This window comes from Megascapheus bottae, chromosome 16 (assembly GCF_031878675.1).
Source record: "Megascapheus bottae isolate mThoBot1 chromosome 16, mThoBot2.hap1, whole genome shotgun sequence".
Classification (NCBI taxonomy): domain Eukaryota; kingdom Metazoa; phylum Chordata; class Mammalia; order Rodentia; family Geomyidae; genus Megascapheus; species Megascapheus bottae.
The window spans coordinates 44,568,152-44,590,757 of record NC_143524.1 but is presented as its reverse complement, the minus strand read 5'-3'; the positions used below and the strand labels follow the sequence as shown (position 1 = coordinate 44,590,757).

The following is a 22,606-nucleotide window of genomic DNA, read 5'->3' as shown; positions in this document are numbered from 1 at the left end:
ATGCTAGGCAAGCACTCTTAACACTAGACCAAACTCCCAGCCACATTGGCCTTTCTTAAGGCTAAAGTTCTACCTCTGGAGTCACAACACCACTTTCAGCTTTTTCTATATATGTGGTACCGAGGAATGGAACCTGGGTCTTCATGCATGCTAGGCAAGCACTCTACCACTAGGCCAAACTCCCAGCCCTTGTTCTTGGAGTTATTTAATGCATTGTTGTAGGAATTAAACCTTGTATGTCAAATAAAATCCATATTTTAGATACAAAGGGGAAAAATTGAGTGAAACTTCTTGATTGTTCCACACTTTAAAAAGTTAGAACTAAGCTCATACAACAAAGTGCATACTTGAGCTAATTGTCAGTTTCAACCTTTATCTTTGAAAATAATGATTTTAACCACATACGTCAATCAAAAAATACTGATGAGATTAAAAATATTTTTTCATTGATTTTCAAATAAATCTTTCTAAATGACAACTAAAAACTGGGTACCAATTGAGTGATGGAATTATAGTACTGAAAAAGGTAGGCAATGACCTTGCTTTCCAAAGGGAGACGAAGGGGAGAAAATGAGCAAAATAAATGCACAGAATATCGTGTGCTTTATAGATAACAGAAAAGTGTCAGAACATGTCTATGGTAGGTACTTTTAGATTTGTCTCAAACAGTACAGTTTTGCTGCTGAAGAAATAAGTTCAAGCAACAAATTAAGACAGACTAATAATTTTCTTGCTAGAGTCTGTGGTGAAAGCAAAATGGGCAACATTAGTAGTAATAGCTAATTTTTATTAAATCTTACTATATGTCAGCCAGGTAACAATCAAAGTACTGCAAATAAATTATTTTCATCCTTTCAAACAGAGAGATTTAGTAATCCAGCTATGTCCAAAGAGCTAATAAATGACAGAGACAATATGTAAAGGTAAGCTACCAGGCTCTAAGTTCTCCAACCCAACCTGCCTAACAAAATCGCCTAATAATGGGCTTTTGGATATGTATCACTATGCCTAACTATGACTTTTACTTCTTTTGGCCAAATTTAAGAAGACCTGCCCCATGATATATAATAGTCTAATAGTTAATTTTTTTTTTTAAATTTAGCCCTTTCATTCATTTGGGTTGTTAGTTTCATCATTAAATTTGTTTTTTATGTATAAACTTAATATTTTTCCTTTTCAGAAACATACTAAGTGATACGACTTTAGAGTATTTTTTGGCATAATCGATCTTTTTCAAAATTGTCTTGATTCTTACTATTTATTCTGTGTGAACTGCAGTATGTTGGTCACATTTCATGAGAATTTCAATTCGAAACTTAATCAGGTTATCCAGATTCATTCAAGAAAATTGAGTAAGATGCTTGGTTCACAGTAGGGGTTTACAAAATATTTGATAACCAAATGATTTTTTTAGACAGCAAACTCATTTTTTTTACCCTTAGCAATCCAATACAAAACCTGGAACACAAAATATGTTCAATAGAATTTGCCAAACTAATCTGAATTAATGGTGGAAACAGAAGTCAACCAACATGCTAGGCACAAGTGGCTCATGCCTGTAAGCCAAATACCCAGGGAAGATAAAATATGGAGGACCACAGTTCCAAGCCAGATGGGCCAGAAAAGTCTATGAGACTCTCTAAAAAAACAACAACAACACCAAAAAAAAAAACAGGGGGAAAAAAAGCCAGGCTGGAGACATGGCTGAAGTAGGAGAATACCAGCCAGCTAAGCAAGCCAAATATGTGCCAGGTTCTGAGTTCAAACTGCAATAGGAAGGAATGAAAGAAGGAAGGAAGAAACTCCTAATATATAAGCCTCCTGCTGGCCTCCTATTTCAGGCTTCTCCACAGGTAATAGATAGGCACCACTCTGCCCAGCACTCCTGTTGGTTTTGCAGGAAGGAGAGAGATCAGTCACATACTAGACATATGCAAACCGCTTGTCTCACGGCCCACCACTGTCTTCGGAGTCCACAAGCAAGAAGGTCATCAACAGATGTGCTCCTTGCAGATCCATAAATCTGAGGTAAAATAAGCCTTAACACTTATCCTGTCTGTGGTATGTTGTTATTAATAAAAAAAAAAAAACACACACAGATGAATAAATGTTGAAAACTGAAATGGTATTCTGGGTATTAGGGGTCAAATAAAAAATTCAAATAGTTTCCCCCTTTTAAAACCTATCTTGCCTGGTGCAGTGGCCCATGCCTATAATCCTAGCTACTCTGGAGGCTGAGATCTGAGGATCCCAGTTCAAAGCCAGCCCAGGCACTAAGTCCATGAGACTCTTTATCTCCAATTAACCACTAGAAAATAGGAAGCAGACCTGTGGTTCAAGGGGTAGGGCAGTCTGGCCCAGAGTTCAAGGCCCACAACGGAGGGGGAGGGGAATCTATCTACTAGAAAAATATAAAATCCCATTATATTTCTAGAGACATGTGACAGTCTGGTACCTATGCACAAATCATATGGCTTATAATAAGAGAAGGAAATGGTAAACAAAGGCCATTTTTTCCCCTTTTTAATGGTCCTAGGGATCCAGCCCTGAGCCAAATCATTTAACTATTGTCTAAGTATTTATGTGTCAAGAACTATTCCAGGCAAACAAGAATGAATAAGACATCCTTACTTTTCTCAATGAACTAAAGGTCTAATTGAAAAGATAAAAGTGCCTTTATATATACAGATTGCTGCCAGCATCCAAGAAAAGTGATTGTCTGCAGGGTCATTTGGCTATCTAGCTTTTCATTCCCATTTGCTTCCAACTTTGGTCCCTCAGACCCCACAATGATCAACAGAGGAAGTATGTGTATTTGTTTGACGTCATTTTAGACAGATGTTGCTAGTATTATCTTGCACACGAGCTGTCCCACTCCATAGAGTTAAGGCTAGAAGTAAGGTCTATGACTGGCAGTATTAATATAGACCCACATTCTCTACTACAGAGTAGGTACTGTTTACTTCCAAGTAGCTCACAAGCACCTCCCCACACCCCTAAAAAGTATATAAATAATCACAAAGAAAGAAAGAAAGAGAAAGAGAAAGAAGGAAGAGAGAGAGAGAGAGAGAGAGAGAGAGAGAGAGAGAGAGAGAGAGAGAGAGAGAGAGAGAGAATATTATTGGCTAGGGTCGCATTTGTGCCTATAATAGTTACTGAGACTGAGATCTGAAGATTACAGTTCAAAGCCAACCCAGGCAAGAAAGTCCATAAGACTCCAATAAACTACTCAGAAGAAGCAAAACGTGGCACTGTGGCTCAAAGTAAGAGTGCGAGCTTGAGCAAAAAGAGGCTCAGGAGCTGGGTGCTGGTGGCTCATGTCTATAATACTAACTACTTGGGGAAGAGGCTAAGATCTGAGGATCACCATCCAAAGTCAGCCAGGACAGGAAAGTCCATGAGATTCTTATCTCCAATAAACTACTCAGAAAAGGCTGGAAATGGCACTGTGGCTCAAGTGGTAGAGCACAAATCTTGAGCCAAAGAAACTAAGGAATAGAGCCCAGGGCAAGTTTAAGACTCGAGACCAGCACAAAAAAAAAAAGAAGCATTTTTCTAATATTTGTAAGACCTTTTAATGTGCAGAGTACCATGTGGACTCTGAATAAAACAAATAAATTGACTTTTCTAAAGCGCCTAAATGTCTGTTTCATATATATATGCAATATATACACACGTACACGCACATGAATGACAATGAGAATTTAGCCAGAAGAAAACTGCACTAACATTGACTTCTACTATTAACAACTTACTGTGAACACAGCCCAGGAAAGAGCAGAATGGCCTCCTCCATGCAATAGAAGTAGGACTGGACCCTCGGAACCACTCTTGTAAACTCGAAAAGTGTATGAATAGTTAAAGATAACATATTTGTTTTCTTATTGAGGTCCTTAAAAATGATTACACCAATACTGGCTACAACAAAATCTAGGCAGCAATAAGCTACATGTAAAGACCATAAAAGTCAAACCTAAAAGAAATTTAAATAGATGTTTCTGAGTTATTAACTTTGTGTAAGTCTGGGACCAGTAGATCATTTTTCTTTTCAAATTAAAAATAATCCTTCCCTTCTCTAATGAAGACATAGTCCCTGGTTTCCAGAAATGAAATCAGTACAACAAACTTGACTTCTGAAATTTCCTATGACCCACATGAGGTATATCAGTTTCAGGAATTTCATTCTTAATCCCTTCCTTAAGCATTAGACAATTTTAGCCAAGAAAGATAATGGCATAGACTTATAGATAACATTCTATTCTGTACAAAGAACAGGTGGGAAATAAAATGAAATAAAAGTAGCTATACATGTCTTATAAAACAACACTTTAAGCTTACTAATGAATAAACTGCTTTATAGAGGATATATCCTTGCCAGTTTCATTCTCTACTTCCACATCTTCCATGGATTCAAAGTACTGACTCCAAGAAACAGGGGAAAAGTCCCGCTTTCTTCCAGGGCTAAGGGGAAAAAAAGAGAGTGAGAGATGGAAACATATACACATTTTAAGTAAGACAAAAATAGTTATGCATGAGAACAAAATAAATGTGAAATCTGAAATGAAAATAGCAGGAGTATTTTCTCTCAAAGATAGTAAGGGTTCATATTACAAAGCATTGTATTAAAATTTATTTATAAGCCCAACTGCAGATTTCAGAGTAAATAAGTTAAGATTTATAAAATCTTGAGATTTATTAATAGGATTCATAGCTAATTTCTATCCTAGTATCATTCTTCCTACAATTTTTAGTCACTATTATTTCCTTACATTTTCAATCTTATACCCTTTTATGACAGTCATTTCCCATCATGTCAATGTATGACCTTCACAGAAGGCAAAATGGTATCAGTATCTTGAAGTTAGAGTAACTTACCTTAAGATATGTTCATAGTAAAGTGAAATTATCTATCCAATACAGCATTTGATTTATAGTAATAGGAAATGGAAACAACCTGATGATGTTATAGTACATAGAAACAATGTTTAATTACAAATATGTAACAGATAAAATTCTTCATATGTGGATACATCACTACAAGTTACATTGGTTAAGTAAGAAGACCAGCATGATGCATATGTTACCACTTGCATTAAAAAGTGTGTACACCAGATGCTGGTGGCTCACACCTAGACTCTGACCTACTCAGGAGGCTGAGATCTGAGGATTGTGATTTGAAGTCAGCCCCAGCAGGAAAGTCCATGAGACTCTGATCTCCAATAAACTACTCACAAACTAAGCTGTAAGTAGCACTGTGGCTCAACCTGTAGAGTGTTAGCCTTAAGCAAAAGAAGCTCAGGGACAGAGCCCAGGTCCACAGTTTAAGTCCCAGGACTGGCAAAGAAAAAAAAAAAATCATGAAAAGCATACATTTTAAACAAAAGTCATCAATATCAATAGGATGTACATTTTCAAACTACTCTTTATCCTTAGATGTGACATAGGAGAGAAATTCTAAGCCTTCCCCTATTTCTATACTATTTTTCCTAGTAATAGAAGAAATTCAGAGTTTTAGCAGTAGCAGATTTACTTTTTGTCAGACATCTTCCTGTACATGTCATAAGGCTGAATAAAAAGTATAAGAAAGACACTTTAAACTGTAGAAGCATTCCTGGGGTCCATAATATTGAAAAGAATTACAAGAGAGAAGGTAAATAGTAAACAGTGACATATTTACAGTATTGAACATCTACTCTGTTCCAGGCACTGGTTCAGATCAATCTTTATAATAATAAAACCACTTTGGGGATGTTAAAAAAGGTTTTGACACTTGAAGTTTCAGTCATACAAACTGATTCTCATCTGAGAATTCTTAAAGTTCCCCAGGATGAGATACAAATGCTAGGAATGTAGAAGCTAGTACATGATTTGGAATGAGAAACAATTTCAAATGCTTTGAAGCTTCTTTCATTTCTGTAAAATTCCCTACAACTTCCCACAATTAATAGTATGGATTTAATTAATCAAATTCTTTTTGCCTTTAACTTCAGTAATTAAATAAATAATGTATCTTTAAAGAATCTAAATAACTGGATAATCCTATCTTCTGATAGAAAGTGCCTTTGTGTAAAAGTAAATTGCAATTTTCATTTGGACTAGTTTTTTGTTTTGTAGTTTGGTTACATATGAACTCCTATGGGAACACTAGAAAAACTTCTCATTCTTCTTATTAGTCATTCACCAATATACTCATGCATAAAATAACCTGAGAAAAACAACCACAACATTGCATGTCAATAATACTTCAAAAGATTCCAAGCATACAAGTACGAATTTTTTACATCTGGACCAAGGATATCAATACAGCAATAATATCTAACATTTACATTAAACATTTACAGCAATAGTACCTAACATTTGTAAATGTTAGTCACTATCCCAAATACTTTACTGAAATGATTCCAGCAAATCTTTATAAACCTCAACTATTTCTATCCTATTTTACAGATGAAAAAAAAAATAACAGATTCAGAGACATCAAGTAACTTGTCCCAGGTCATATAACTGTTAGGTAGCAGTAACAGGATTCAAATCCAGTGTCATTACTCTCCAAAGCATCTGCCCTTTACCCTAATGCTACCTAATTTTTTTTTCTTCTCTTTCACCCTCTACTAGGTTTATGAAAAGATTTTAGTGCACACCATCAGAGGCTTCTTTTGCAGAGTTTAAATATAACTAGAACTGGTGCCAGTGGCTCACACCTGTAATCCTAGCTACTCAGGAGGCTGAGATCTGAGGTAGGGGCCCAAAAATCAAAGAGCATTTGTATAGTATTATAGAAAGTGAGCATCCAATAAAATGTACAGGTGAACATATTTTTGAAAAAAAATCAATGATGAAAGTACAGGATGGACTTGATTGTAACCTCACTAAGAAAGTATGGGAGTCTTGACTGGTATTGCAATTAAGAGATAAGAAAGAAAGCAAAGACCTCCTATAATGTAATCAATAAATATTAGAAATGTTCAAGATATGGAGCAGGACCGACAGAATCAACATTAATTCCAAAGCTAAATTAATATGCCCTATTTGTAAATAGGGCATATGTATTGGTAAATACATACAAATTGTTTTTATCCAAATAAAATTTATTTTGAACTAACAAAATGTATAATTTTCTCCCCTCTCCTGCTATTAGAGGAAGAAATTTGACAGAAGAAATAAAGTGGTGACATGACAGACATGAAGAAAATTTGGCTTCAGCCTAAAACAAGTGAATCAAATGTGCTTACAGATCCTTTGCTGTGATCACAGACCATATTCAAAATGTCATGACAGTTATAAGCCCTCAACCTGGAAACAAATTGCATGCATATATATTCTGAATTCCATCCTTTTTAAGAAACCTATTTAAAAATGTCAAAGGAAGAGCCCATGGCCTGAACTTTGACCCCAACAACCTACTTCCAGCAGAAAAGTAAATGATGGATGAGGTTCTCTACTTTTAAGTTTCTAAACCTAAAATCACTTAGTATCTGCTACCAACTAAAGGCTTACTTTCATAACCTCAATCTGCCTTTATTTAACTCTGTGATCTTAAGCAAGTCACTAAATTTCTCCAAGCTGAGTTTTTCATGTGAGATAGGGTTATAGTATCAATATAAAGTGTGTTACAAGGAATAAGGTAGTCCTTTCATCTCTGTCAAATTAAGCTTATTCTATTTATTTTACTTTACTTTTTTTTTTTTTGCCAGTCCTGGGGCTTGAACTCAGGGTCTAAGCACTGTCCTTGGGTTTTCTCAAGGCTAGCATTCTACTACTTGAGCCACAGCACCACTTCCAACTCTTTCTATATATGGGTACCAAGGAATCGAACCCAGGTCTTTGTGCATACTAGGCAATCACTCTACCACTAGGCCAAACTCCTGGCCCTTATTTTATTTTTTTTATCTTACAACTATCATTAAAAATAAATGATAAAGTAGCATAATAAAAATTACTGTGTTTCAATATTTGTTATTATCCCCTAGTTATGCTAGCTAATTTGGTACTAATGTGAGATCCATGAGAATGTTTTTTTCCATGAGAACATATTTTTCACCAATGTATTCCCAGAATGACACATCAGTAATTACTATCTTCTAACAATATGAAATGAGTTGATGTGCATAAAACACTTAGCTTAGTATATCAGTAAATATTTATTATTACTCTTAAGTGGCTTTGAGGCTAATAAAAGCAAGGCCCTTTACATAAGCTTCATAGGGTTTACAGTAGAAGAAAATGGGACATGATAAAACTATACTAATAAAGAGTGTGACACATACAAAATAATAGACTCTACAATTTAGGAAAAACTTTTAACGTTAATAATTTTTAAAAAGAAGCTATGACAATTCAACAGGGAAGTCATAATCTTTCTTTAGAAAATATGACTCCAGTTTAGTGTGAAGATAAATCTGAATGCTTATCTCTAATTAATTAGCAAAAAGTTGGAAGTGAATTTATAGCTCAGGTGGTAGAGTGCTAATCTTGAGCAGGAAACACTAAGAGCTTGAGGGGCTTGAGTTCAATACCCACTATTGGTATATCTGTGTGTACAGACGTGTGTGCGCGCGCACACAAACACATGCAAAAGTAATAACATCAAAGAAAATTACATAGTAACCAAATTTCACTCTCCAAAAATAAAGTGTCATAGGAACACAGGTACACTCACTCAATGACATTGCCTATGGCTATTTTTATACTACAACAGAGGACTATATGACTTTCAAAGCCTAAATCACTTATTATCTAGCCCTTCACAGAAAAAGTTTGCCAAACCTGGATACTGACGACAGTTGCCACATACACACATATACACACACACACACACGAAAGTGGGTTGGGTACTAGATACTGGGCATTGTGATCATAGCTACTTGAAAGGCGGAGACCTAAAGGATTGAGGTTTGAAGCTAGCTTAGGCAGAAAAATCTGTGAGACTTCATTTTCAATTAACTAGCAAAAAGCTGGACTAGAGGCATGGCTCAAGTGGTAGATCTCTGTGAGCAAGAAAGCAGAGGAAGTGTGAAGGCCTGAGTTCAAGGCACCCCCTCCCAAACATATACACTCCACATACACACCCACATTCCACACAGAAAAGAGGGAAAGTGACATAGAAGAACAGTCAGATAAAGCTGGACTAACTCATGATTTATTCAATGTGAATGTTGTGTACCTACCAAATCAAATTTTATAGAACATTTAACTATGCTACTATTAAAAAAAGAAGTGTAACGAACTTTCAGAAAAAAAAAAAAGGCAAGTATAACTCCACTTTTCTACCTTAATGGAACTGGTGGGAAACTAAGGATGCTTTCATGGAATGGGGATAAACACATTCAAGATTTTGGGTTTCTTATCTTATCAGCACTTAAGTAGTCAATATATAAAACAAAGCTCCAGGGAAATTCAGATGAAAATGCTATCCTAAAGAAAATCATAGACTACAAAAAAACAAGGGGTAAGGTGGTAGCCTTGAGCTGAAGAGTTCAGGGACAGTGCCCAGGCCCAGAGTTCAAGCCTTACCGATTGTCCAAAAAAAAAGAAAAAAGAAAAAAAGCAGTGGTGTCTTGTTGTAAATGACTGTCTGCAATTAAAGTTCAGTATTTAGCTTCCACTTCAAGATTCCCAGTCTGGAGAATTTGTGACAATGACTAGAAGTGCTACTGTGCAGTTCATGACTCATCAATAACTTTTGACAGACTCAGAAGCCCAGTCAGTGTTCCAGCACAGTGGGCCTATTTCAGTTTGTGCCATTTATTTGAAAATATACAGCCTGTATTTCTTACTCTTTGTTCTCTCAGGGTAAAAATTTCTTCTCTCTCACTTCATTCCCTTTTTCCTTAGTAACTGGTCATATAATTTTGTTAGATTTGGTGATTTCTCATAGAAGGCGTTTCACATGCGTTATGCTCCCTTGGACCTCTGTGGATGTGACACCTCTCGACTTGTAATTACTGGCCACTTCCAGTTTTTTGGTGGTCAACTGGAGATAATAGTCACATGGACTTTAGTGCCTGGGCTGGCTTTGAACCGCAATCCTCAGATCTCAGCCTCCTGAGTAGGTATTACAGATTACAGGCATGAGCCACCTCGCCCTGCTAAATGTTTTTTTTTGGGGGGGGGGCACTCCTGGTGCATGAACTCAGGGCCTGGGCACTGTCCTTGGGCTTTCTCAAGGCTAGTGCTCTACCACTTGAGCCACAGCACCATTTCCAGACTTTTCTATGTGTGTGGTACTGAGAATCGAACCCAGGTCTTTGTGCAAGCACTCTACCGCTAGGTCAAACTCCCAGCCACCACTGCTTTTTAAAATGTCCTCATTAGCAGTCCTTTGAAGAGAAGGGAAAAAAGGCAACCAGGTGGATGGATGAAGATGGTGGTTTGGAGAATTTATTACCAGTAAAAAGGACTTATCATTATAGTAGCAGAAGACCCTAAAAACTACATACCATTTAAATTATGCTATTAAAAATCATCTAACCCAATTCTTTACAAAGTTTCCATTCTTACTTCTCTGTTTCAAGGAGGACTTTAAATTCTACACAAAAAAGTTATTTCTACATTTTATTACTCAATAAAAATAGTCCTAAGTATGTAAATAAACAAATAAATAAGTTTTAATAAAAAGGGAAAAGATCATGAAAAGAATCTAAGTCATGAAATAGACTATTAAGGAAACAGGCACAAATTGAGTGTAAAATAGGCAAGTGGAAAAAAGGGAAGAATCAAATCAAGTGAACAGAAGGAGAAATTAAAAAGGATGCTTTGAAACTGATGGAAATGAGGTACTGTAAATCAGGTCTAAAAAAAAGAAAGAATCCTAGAGTATTTGCAGAGGAATAACATATGCAACTTAGATGAAGTATTTATCTAAAAAATGATTCTCAGAGACGTAAGTCCTCATCCAACCATGAAGCTTATACATTAATGCCAAGGTTATTTGCGTCCTAGTTTCCACATGCATTAAGAAAAAATAATTCCCCTGCTTCTGAGTCTCAGATTCCTCAACTATGTGATGAAACAAGATCACTTATATGTTCTCATTTAGCTTTATGATTTGGTGGTCGAGGATTCTATATTATCATGCATATACATAGTTATATAAGGCTTACTTATGTACCAATAACTAGAAAAGTACAGGAGAAAAAGCCACTTGAGGACCATGTAAAATTGACCAATATCTATTTTTCTCTATATAATTCTCTATGAATAAAAAAGATGTTTCTAAAGAATTTTCTTTTCTAGAATAAGCAGCTAACCTCAATCAAGAAGAACACATTTACTTTTAAAATTAACAATCAAATAAAAGTTTACTAACAATCATAATCTTAATGTGATTGTCCCTTTATTTTCTTTTGGCATTCCCCTTCTCCACCATTTCTGCATCTTTAGAAAACCTGTTTTAACTAAATAAGAAGCTGAATTCTACCCAAATTTATCTGAAGTATGCACACATATTAAAAATGTAATATTTCATGTAACTGTACAAAATATTGTAGTAAAGAGTCAAATTTCAGTTGAGTAAAGGTAGTAACTAATCAGGGCATGATGGCACAAATCTGTAAGCTCAGCACTCAGAAAACTGAAGCAGAATTTTGAGCTTGAGGCTAGCTTGTGCTATATACCAAGACACTTCCCTTTTCTTCCAACCTAAAAAGAAAAGTGCAGCAACCATGAATATACATAAAAAAATAACATTTAGGAGGGCCTGGTGGCTCACACCTGTAATTCTAGCTACTCAGGAGGCTGAGATCAAAGCCAGCCCAGGCAATAAAGTCCATGAGACTCTTATTTATTTATTTATTGCCAGTCCTGGGGCTTGAACTCAGGGCCTGAGCACTGTCCTTGGGCTTTCCTCAAGGTTAGAGCTCTACCACTTGAGCTACAGCACCACTTCCAGCTTTTTCTATGTATGTGGTACCGAGGAATCGAACCTGGGTCTTCGTGCATGCTAGGCAAGCACTCTATCACTAGGCCAAACTCCTGGCCTATTCTGAGACTCTTATCTCCAATTAACCACCAGAAAACCATTAGTGGCTTAAGGGGTAGTGGAGCAGCCTTGAACTGAAGAGCTCAAGGACAGTGCCCAGGCCCAGAGTTCAAGTCCTATGACTGATCAACAGCAAAACAAAACTAGGCTGGAGATGTGGCTCAAGTGGTAAACTATTTCTCTGATAAGTACACATTCTAATCCCACTAACACCCCAAAAAAGAAACTAAATCAAATCTAAGTATTTTATGGGATGGGTGTATATGTGTGCATGTACCAGTACTGGGTCACTTGGTCCTGATCTACTTTTGTGATCATGGCATTCTACCACTTGAGCCACATCTCTAGTTCCTATTTTATATTAATTTTATGCTCTAGACTAATTTTTTCCAAATAATCTGTTAAGGGTCAATGTCAAGACTCACTATTCAAGCGGGGCGAGTTGGCTCATGACTATAATACTCAGGAGGCTAAGAGCTGAGGATCACCGTTCCAAGACAGCCCAGGCACTAAAGTCCATGAGACTCTTATCTCCAATTAACCCCCAGAAAACTGGAAGTGGAGCTGTGGCTCAAGGGGTAGGGTGGTAGCCTTGATCTGAAAGAGCTCAGGGACAGCGCCTAGGCCCAGAGTTCAAGCCCCACGACACCCCCCACCCCAAAAAAAAGGACTTATTATTCAGGACAGGAAGTTTGGTCTAGTAGTTAGAATGCTTGTCTAGCATGCATGAAGATTCAGGTTTGATTTCAAATCCTCAATACCACATACATAGAAAAAGTCAGAAGTGATGCTGTGGCTCAAGTGGTAGAGCTCCTTGAGAAACCCCAAGAGCAGTGCTCAGACCCTGAGTTCAGGACTGGCAATAAACAAACAAACAAACAAACAAATAAATAAATGACTCATTCATAATGTACTCCAACTTTTCAGCCTTTCAAAACTAAAACTTTTTGTGTGTGTCGGTCATGGGACTTGAACTCTTGGTAGTTTTTTCCTATGTAGCATAAGAAAAAAGAAACAAAGAATCCAATTGGGATTCTTAGTTTCTGTGTTTTCCAACCACCACTGCTACCCTGAAAGCCTTCTATTTTATTCTACAGGATTCTCTTTATTCTTCATTCCTATAATCAATTCTCACAGTAGCTCCTATTCTTACCTTTTGTTGCTCTATTTCTTCGGAATATTAGGCACCTCTCTTCTAGTGCTTTCCCCAGGAGTATCTAGCAACCTATGTCTTGAATATCAAATACAGTACAAATCCCTTTTCTCTTCACAATCAACAATCCCTTGGGTCCTAATACAACAAATATCCATGGAATCCCTCTTTGCCTATTCAATTCTCTATGCCTTTCAGCAACTATCATTCCCATGTTCAATACCCATTTATCCCCTAACCTGGCACAAGCTATTCAATGACCTAAATGTCCAAAGCTTCTCTCTTTAACACAGCTCTTCCCTTTCCAGCTGTTTTTCCCCTAAACTTTTACTGTAAATGGCTAGTCCCAATGCTTCTGTGAATCTTAAACATGGAAACAGATCAGTTTCAGACATAGCTTTCCACGGCCCTACAGGACTAGTAAAAAGCAACTGCTCAAATCTTCCTCTTCAAGCCTTTCAGACCTTACCTCTTTGGTCACCAAACACTATTCCTAATCATGTCGGGATTTCTAGAGCCCATGGTCACTCTCAAAGTCGGTCCTCCTTGTCATCCCAAAGCGGCCCCCCCCCAACTTTTCAGCACATTCTGATTATACACTTAACAGTCTTCCTGGATATGTTCTTTTCTTTTCTATAGGCCTATTCCCCACGCTTACTCGGTTCTCCCTGAAGAGACCTAATCTCCTAGTCACCCCCCCACCCCCACTCCTTGAATCTGCCTCAACACTTCTGGGAACTCTCTCTAGAACCTTCTCTAATTCTGCCTCAGGTGTTCTCCATTCCCTTCATTTCTAATATCCAGTTCTCACAGTCCTCTTTACTCTTGCCCAACCTTTCCCAATTCCCTTCAACTTTTCTCAGTCATTCCCCATTTTTCCTCATCGCTGCCAGGCAGATCCCCGCTCCCACTCTCTCACCTCTGCTCTGCTCTGCTCTTTCTACAGCTCCCCATCCCTTCTCCTACGGTTTCCTCCCCCGTCCCTTAAATTATCCTCTCGGCCTCTTGGATCTTTCCCATATTCCCTTCTCCCTTCAACGTGATCTCTGTCCTCCCATTTCTATTGCCTCGGTGCCTCCATCTCCAGGCCGCCGCCAACGTTTCCTCCAATTCTCAGCCTCCCTTCTCGTCCCTCTCATTCTCCAGTGGCCGGGGCCTGGCCTCTGGGGGAAGGGGCACGAGTCACGTACCCCATTCGCATCTTGGCTCCGCTCTGACTGCCCCCGCTGCCGGGTAGAGGAGGGCGAGAGGGCAGGTGGCCGAGGTGCATGCTCTTCTCGAGGGCCGACATGAAGGGGAAGCCGAACCAGTCACCTCAGTGTAGTCGGAGCCTCGTCCCTGGCTAAGTGCGGCCCAACCGGTCGCAGCTTCCTCCTCTAACGACGCCGGGTCGCCTTTGGCCAGCACCCAGCTCACTGGCAGCAACGCCTACCGCCCACCGGCGGCTCCGCAAACTCCACCCCCTCGCCGCGGCGCTTCCACCGGAAGTGCGCAACAGCTCTCGCACAAAGGAAACTGGGTAACGAAGTCTTGTGGACTCTTCCGAGGCCTAGTCGAGAACTTCGGGACCCTAGCCGGAAGAAGATGCGCTCCTGGAGGCAATGCACGCTGGGTAATGGAGTCCTCGGTGGGAGTACCCCGTTGCACCCGCGCAGCCGTGGATGCCGTAGTCCAACCCCGCAGAGGTAGTATAGCAAAGCATCCTGGGTGTTGTAGTCTATTGGAAGGTGGTTCTTAGCGCCTTCTTCTTCCTTTTCCGGAGACTGTTAGCGGAAGAGCAGCTTCATCCTGTGTCCCGGTCTGCTTAGCGGCGCCGGTTGCTGGGGAACGCTGGCGCCTTGGGAAGCAATGGCGGGAGGATACGGTTTAGGTGCTGGGTCCCGAATTGAGCTAGTGAAGAAGAGCCCAAGGTCGTCATGAAACAACGAAAAGGCCCGGGGCCTGGGGCCAGCCATGGGCGCAAGAAGAGAGGTAATCTGAGCCGTCAAAAGTTGAGGAAAGTATAATAGAGCAGGCCTAAGAGGGAAGCGGGGCATAAGGAATTGCTAGGGAAACCACCTAGTTTTAGGAAAGAAACACAAAAAGGGAGGGAAGAGAGATTCACCGGCGAACCAGGCCCTGAAAAGAATGGACAAGAAATAGCGTCTGGCGTGGGCGGTTAAAACACGGGTGGTAAACGAGGACGAGTAAAGGCTACAAAAAGTACCCGAGTGGTTTTGGTAACAAAAGTAAAAGTCTTGTGTGAGCACGCTTGTGTGGCATTGGAGGCCCACGGGGGCCGGATGAAGCATAAAATGGAGAGGGGATTATATAAATGACTAACGTGCAGAGATCGCGTTTTACATAATACTAAATCCCTAAGGACTTTCGCCGAGCTGGACTTGGCAAAGGTCAGCAGAGTGACTGCAGCGGTTCTGATCATGAAACGTAGAAGACTATGAGCAGAAATTGGAAGCGGGGAATGGTTAAGGAATAGAAAATTAAAAAGTGCGGAGTGGTGGAGTGACAGGTTGTGGAAGGATATGGAGAAGGGATAAAGGAGGGTCTCCTTCAGGATTTTAGATGATGAGTGTATAGAAGAAATAAACTAGCCGAAGGAGTGGGGAATATTAGTTGCAGTAAGCATCACCAACCTGGAAATTAAATCTGTACAAAGCTGCCTGTCAGGATGGTGGCAGAGAAAAATAATGGATGGCCCTGCATTTTTACATTGTATTCACTCTAGTAAGAATAGATGTCCTGTGAACAGGGATAGACCACAGGTTTGAACATATAAATTGGGAATTGAATTTGTCTACATTAAGACGATTTTTTTTGTTTGTTTTGTCATAGGGCTTGAACTCTGGGCCTGGGCACTGTCCCTAAGCTCTTCAGATCAAGGCTAGTGCTCTACCACTTTGAGCCACAGCGGCATTTATGCCTTTCTCACAGGACCTGCGTGGTGATTCACGCCTTTAATCCTAGCTACTCATGAGGTTGAGATCTGAGAATCCAGTTCAAAGCCAGCCCGGGCACTAAACTCCGAGAGAATCTTATGTCCATTTAACCACCAGAACACGGGAAGTGGGGCTGTGGTTCTAGAGATTGGGAGGTAGCCTTGAACTTTAGAGTATAGGGACAACACCCGGGCCCAGAGGTAGGACGGTAGCCTTGAGCTGAAAAGCTCAGGGACAGCACCTAGGCCGAGATCAAGCCCCATGACTAATAAAACAACAAAAAAGTCTCACAGACTTTTGTGCCCTGGCTGGCTTTGAATGACGATCCTCAGATCTCAGCCTCCTGAGTAGATTATAGATGTGAGCCCCTGGCACCTGGCCACTAAGACAGTTTTGAAACAGTACCTTTCCTGCCAGAAATGGGGTTCTGAGAAGGAAGAATAGAAGTATCCATGTTGATAAGAAGAAAGTCAAAGTAGAAATAATGTAATAGCAGTATAGAAAAGAATACCCTTGCTATAGCATTTGTATATGCGGGCACACTGAAGTACACACATGCATATAATTTTCATATAATTATATTTATTTTCTCTATTATAGAGATAAAAGAATTAGTTGAATGGGTTCCAGAAAAGGTACTGATTGGAAAGAAGACAGTAAGGGTCATGACTAATTGCCTCATTACATTTTGACTTGTCATCTTGAAATCTAATAAGTATTAAAGCTAGTACTAAGAATCCAGTTGGAGCTGGTGGTGGCTCCCCCCTGTAATCCTAGCTACTCAGGAGGCAGAGATCTGAGGATCAAGATTCAAAGCCAGCCTGGGCACAAAAGGACCTGAGACTCTTATCTCCAATTAACCTCTAGAAAACTGGAAATGAGGCTTAGCTCAAGGGGCAGGCAGTAACTTTGAGCTGAAGAGCTAAGGGACAGCGCCCAGACCAAGTTTAAGCCCATGACCCCCCCTCCCAAAAAAAAGAATCCAGTTGGGTGCCAGTGGCTCACACCTGTAATCCTAGCTACTGGGGAGGCTGAGATCTGAGGGTCACAGTTCAAAGGTGGCAGGGGCACAAAGGACTGTGAGACTCTTATCTCCAGTTAACCACCAGAAAACCAAAAGTGATGCTGTGGCTCAAATGGTAGAGTGCTAGCCTTGAGCTAAAGAGTTCAGGGACAGCACCCAGGTCCAGAGTTCAAGCCCCATGACCTACAAAAAAAAAGGAACCCAGATTAAATATGGTAGATACTTAAAGATACTAAATTGACAGTAGTAACAGAAAATTTTCAAGCTATCAAGATTACTGTGTCGTCTCATTTGCTGGTTACTTCTCATGTACTACAATAGGTAGAATAAGCTTTCTATCTGTACAGACTAAACTGTTTTGCTTGCTTTTATTCAAAAGGAAAATTATGCTTTCTTTATTTAGTCTAGGTTATTACTCTCTTCTTGGATTCTCCCATAGGTTTGAGTGACATTTCACCATCTACAAGCCTGCCTCCTCTGGTGGAAGGTCAGCTACGTTGCTTTCTAAGGCTTACTATTAATAAAGTCATATGGAAGATTGCAAAGCCTCCCACTTGTGTACTTGTCCGAGTGAGATGGTGGGGAGAAACATCAGATGGAACTCTCTTTTGTCCCAGGGATGCATTGCAGACTGAACCAAAAGCTGTGAGAACAACAACACGTTATGCTATTCGCTGTGGTCCAAAACAGTTTACTTCTTATCTAACAGGTATGGTTTTGTTTTATCTTTTTAACTATAGACAGATATGTATACATAAAACATATGTTGTCAGCAACAGATGTTATTGTGTATCTCAGAAGGCAAAAGAAGGGCTGAGGGGCATGGCTTAGGTGGTAGATACCTGCCTTAAGCATAAGACCCCAAGTTCAAATCCAAGTGTCACCAAAAGTCATCGAATAGTTACCAGAATGCTATCAGTTATATTTTCACAAATAAGTTTAGTTATTATGATAGGCTTACTAAAGAAGACTCATACTCTTTGTATTATGAACCCCAAACTTATGTAATTTAACAATGAGAGATTTAATATTCATTAAGAGAGATGGTATCTTTTTGTTGTTGTTGTTTTGCCACTCCTGGGCTTGAACTCCGGGCCTGAGCACTGTCCTTGGGCTTTCTCGAGGCTAGAGCTCTACCACTGGAGCCACAGAACCACTTCTGGCTTTTTCTTTGTATGTGATACCAAGGAAACGAACGCAGGCCTTCGTGCATGTTAGGCAAGCACTCTAACCACTAGGCCAATCTCCTAGGCAAAAGGTATCTTTTAATGTGATATTTAAAGGCATACCTTTATTTGAACATTCCATGAGGTAATTGGCATGTGAACATTTAGGTTGATATTAACACTCTAGGATTTTGTAACCCCCTTCATCTATAAAATGAGATTATATAGTTATTCAAACAGCTACATTGTAGGTATTTTCAAAAAGTTGCAACCTGCCTCAGTAGGAAAAACACAGGCTTATACATACGCAGTCTAGAATTTGAACTTTGGTTTTAGAACCAAATTTCTATTTGATACTGAGAGGTTCATTAAGATTTTAGAGCCTTAGTTTCCTAGAGAGATAGTTCCACCACAGGAAAAGTGAGGTGTAATGGTCAGAAGTTGTTAGACATTAAGCATTTTCTCCTTGAAATAATGAAAAATGAATTAATGTAGTATACACTTTATTATTTGGTAAACCTGAGTTTTATACCAATTCTATCATTTTAAAGCTCGGTGAACTTAGAAATGTTACATGAGTCTCAGACCTTGCTTTATCTTCATCTAGAATCAGACTCACTCAGGATTGTGAAGAGAGTTAATGGAACATGGAAGAACCTGTCTAGCAGTAAATAGATAATAAATGTTGATCCATTTCTCTTAACTCCACATGCATATATCATTTTATAGTCTACGAAGCTCCTTTTCATCTACTAGTTCATTTGATTTTTTTTTTTTTTTTAAGAAAACCCCTCTGAGTAGGTAACAAAATGGCTCTGGTATATTAAGTAATTTGCCTGAAGTGATATAACAGTCATTCGGAAACACTCTGTGAGAGGACACTGTACTGTGTGATCCACATGTAGTACCCTGATTCTTCACACAGTAATGATAGAAGTGTTTGATGCCTATTTTATGGTCAGTTGTGGCTTACTTGTAACTATTGGAGCCAAGACACAACCACAGGTTTTCTCATTCTGGAAAATACTTTCCCAACTTTGGCAAGAAAAAATTCCGGAAGTTACATATCTTACAATGATCTTGTGGGGCCAGGAGTTTGGCCTAGTGGTAGAGAGGCTTGCCTAGCCTGCATGAAGACTCAGGTTCGATTTCTCAGTACCACATACATAGAAAAAAGCCAGAAATGGTGCTGTGGCCCAAGTGGTAGAGCCCTAGCCTTGAGAAAGCTTAAGGACAGTGGCCAGGTTCTGAGTTCAAGCCTCAGGAATGGCAAAAAAAAAAAAAAAAATCTTAGATTTCATTACTATCCAGAAATTATGTCTATAATGATATACTAAGTAATTAAACATACTCAAATGCTCTCAATTCAATATCTGGGTGCCCTAGGTAAAACTGAGAAGTTAAAAATAAATACTCTTGGGATACAGGGACCAATTCTTAGAGCTATGCAAGAGTAGACCTCTATCCAATTCAAACTAGAAGTAGTGAGAATAAAGGAACTAATATTTGTTATTGTATTTCAAAACCAAACCCTGAATTCTAGGAATGTATGTTTAGCAGTATTCTTTTAAATGTATTTTCCTTGTCAAATACTTGATATACTAAATGTTTTATTCAGTGCAGATTTTTTTTTCTTTACTGCAAATTATTTGCCATTCTTTTTTTTCCTCTTGTTTAGTTTCTGTGCAAGTCCTGGGGCTTGAACTCAGGGCCTGGACATAGTCCTTGAGTTTTCGCAAGGCTAGCACTCTACTACTGCGGAATCACAAGTAGGGCTTCATGTATGCTAGGCAAGCACTCAACCACTACGTCACTCTCCAGGGCCCCTTTGCCATTCTTCTCTAAACTCTATTATTCTTTTGATCTTGGTGACTCCCTTTCTCTCCCCACCCCAGAATGGTGTGCTAAGTGTATGCCTAGTTTATTGGAAATTAATGTTTTAAGGTTGTTTTTTTAAGTGTGAGTATAATTGTTTCTGATTAGATATGGCTGTGTTGGTGCTGGATGTAATCACCAAATCTGATCATCTTCCAATTGGTAGAGTTCAAATCAGTGGACTAGCTCAGCTTTCTCCAACCCATCAAATCAATGGATTGTTTACCATTGTTTCACCAGCATCTAAGAAACTTGGAGACCTTCAGGTAAAAATATTTCAATTCTTTACATGGAATAAAACTTTGGAATGGAAATAGCCTTAGTACCTAGGATTACAGGTGTAAGCCACAAGCAACCAGCCTGATAACTGTATTTTCAGGTCCTTCCATTATATTAACAAGACTTTTAATTGTTTTAAAATTTGTTTTGAACTTTTTATTTCTAGAATTTCAATTTGATTGAAATCTCAGTTCAACTTATCTCAACCCTCTCCCTCTCTTGCTCCCTCTCCCTTTTTCTCTCCTTATCTTCTTCTCTCCCTGTCCTGGTCTTGGGCTCTGGGCCTGAGCACTGTCTTTGGATTTTCTCAAGGCTAGAGCTCTACCACTTCAGCCACAACACCACTTCCGGCTTTTTTCTATGTATGTGGTACTGAGTAATCAAACCTGGGTCTTCGTGCATGCTAGGCAAGCACTCTACCACTAGGCCAAGCTCCCAGCCCTTATTTTTCTCTTTACGCTTATATAGGTGGTAGCTTTATCCTTCAATTCATTCATTCATATGCTTATACACATCCTTTTTTAATTCATTGATAATTCTTTTTTTTTATTGTAATTAGTAAAAGGGTTACATGATATTTGCCAGATAGAAGGTGCATTAATTCACATACATTGATACCCTTTCACATATCTTGATATCCGTTTTCCACCCCCCCCACACCCCCCACCCGTCTTGGTTTTCCCCCCTTCCCTATCAAATTTCAATTATTCAAATACAAATAAATTCAATATATCAGATAACAAAGTGAGATACTATACCAATATGAGATAACCAAGGGACAGCAAAGAAGATGAGAGACAACATAGTACATTAAGGACAACAATCATTCATTATATGGCTTTTGTTTCACTATCCTGGAGGTCCTTTCAATTAGCTTCACATTATATGTCCTTATGTATCAAGATTTTGCTCTATTGCAAATCTCTGCTAGTAGAGCCCAAGGTTTCTACTGATTATAACGAATGAGGGAAACCATTGAGCCTAAGTTCCTTTGAGTCTGGCTTACTTCACTTAATATGATTTTTTCTAAGTCTTTCCATTTCCTAACAAATGGGGCGATGTCATTCTTTCTGACAGCAGCATAGAATTCCATTGTGTACAAATACCACAACTTGTTGATCCACTCATCAACTGAGGGACATCTAGGTTGGTCATTGATAATTCTTATCTTCCAAATTTGTTTTGTGAAATTCCATCCATCTCACTATTGGTTAAGCTCTTTGTAGTGGATTTTGTAGGGAATATGTTACCTTGTTTTTTTTTCATATTATTTTTTCACATTGGAATGTATGCATCTGAGATCAAGTCATTTACTGGAAGTTTTATTCATCTGTATTCTTTCGATTGAAATAGTCCGTGTTCAGGCAAGATATTGTAGTAGCCAGATTGTAGTCCTATTTCTCTCCACTATGCAAGGGGATGTGGCTCAGTAGCCAAGCATTCACCCAGGTGCTCAGATCACTAGTCCTGATCCCCAACACTACTCAAATAGCTGGAGTCTTTTGTAGAAAGGTCACCTGTCTGCCTCTGGGTTGCTTCCACTGTAGAAATGTCCCTCCCTTGTGTACTGGGAGATACTGTTGGCTGCAGAGAGATTTATCCCTGTGGTCTGGTCAGGCACCCCTTGGTCAAGGTGCCCTCCCCTAAGCAGTTTGTCTTTACCCAGGGCAATAAGTTTATTGTCAAAGCCTTGGCATAACCCCCAAATGCAGCAGAGAATGAGGGGAGAAAATAGAGCACCGAGTTCTATTCTTGCTAGAGGTAAACAGAAGGACTTAATCACTCTGTCCTACCGCCTTACACCAGTTCATCTCCTATGCAGACAAAGTGGCTGTGGAAGTTTTGTTATTCTGGACTCTGAGCTCTTAGCCTTGTCAGCAAACGTGTTTGGATGCTGTCCCCAGTGGGCATGTCACACTGTGGGTTGTGGGGATTAAAGGTGAGGAGAATTAAACAGAGGTATTGTTTAGAGTGATAGATGTTGTGTGTGTGTGTGTGTGTGTGTGTGTGTGTGTGTGTGTGTGTGTATGTTTGTATTTGTGTGTAATCACTTAGCTTGCTCACTCATGGCTTTTGCTCTGCCATTTGAGCCACACCGTCCATCTGGCATTTTAGTGGTTAATTGAAGATGGGATCTCAAAGTTTTCTGCCTGGACTGGCTTTGAACTGAGATCTTCCAGTGTCAGCATCCTG

General features: G+C 39.3%; 2 protein-coding genes across 10 annotated transcripts in view; one reads left to right on the top strand and one right to left on the bottom strand.

Moving 5' to 3' along the window:
• The window catches only part of Ppme1 (protein phosphatase methylesterase 1), a 35,967-nt gene extending 21,363 nt beyond the window's left edge, over positions 1–14,604 (bottom strand). Inside the window, exons 1-3 of the mRNA XM_090348416.1 lie at positions 14,324–14,604; positions 4,368–4,461; positions 3,756–3,848 (exon numbers count right to left, since the gene is read on the bottom strand). Coding sequence (XP_090204542.1) covers positions 3,756–3,848; positions 4,368–4,461; positions 14,324–14,424 — 288 coding nt within the window. The 5' untranslated portion in view covers positions 14,425–14,604. The remainder of the gene's footprint in view (positions 1–3,755; positions 3,849–4,367; positions 4,462–14,323) is intronic.
• A 93-nt stretch (positions 14,605–14,697) lies between these two features.
• Positions 14,698–22,606, top strand: part of C2cd3 (C2 domain containing 3 centriole elongation regulator) — a 96,325-nt gene continuing 88,416 nt past the window's right edge. For 5 of the 9 annotated variants that reach the window (XM_090348405.1, XM_090348410.1, XM_090348404.1 and 2 more), the window contains exons 1-3: positions 14,700–14,818; positions 17,533–17,802; positions 20,243–20,400. In XM_090348405.1, coding sequence (XP_090204531.1) covers positions 14,749–14,818; positions 17,533–17,802; positions 20,243–20,400 — 498 coding nt within the window. In that variant the 5' untranslated portion in view covers positions 14,700–14,748. Of the gene's footprint in view, positions 14,819–14,935; positions 15,105–17,532; positions 17,803–20,242; positions 20,401–22,606 lie in introns of those variants that run through there. The other 4 variants (XM_090348407.1, XM_090348406.1, XM_090348413.1 and 1 more) reach the window with 3 other exon arrangements.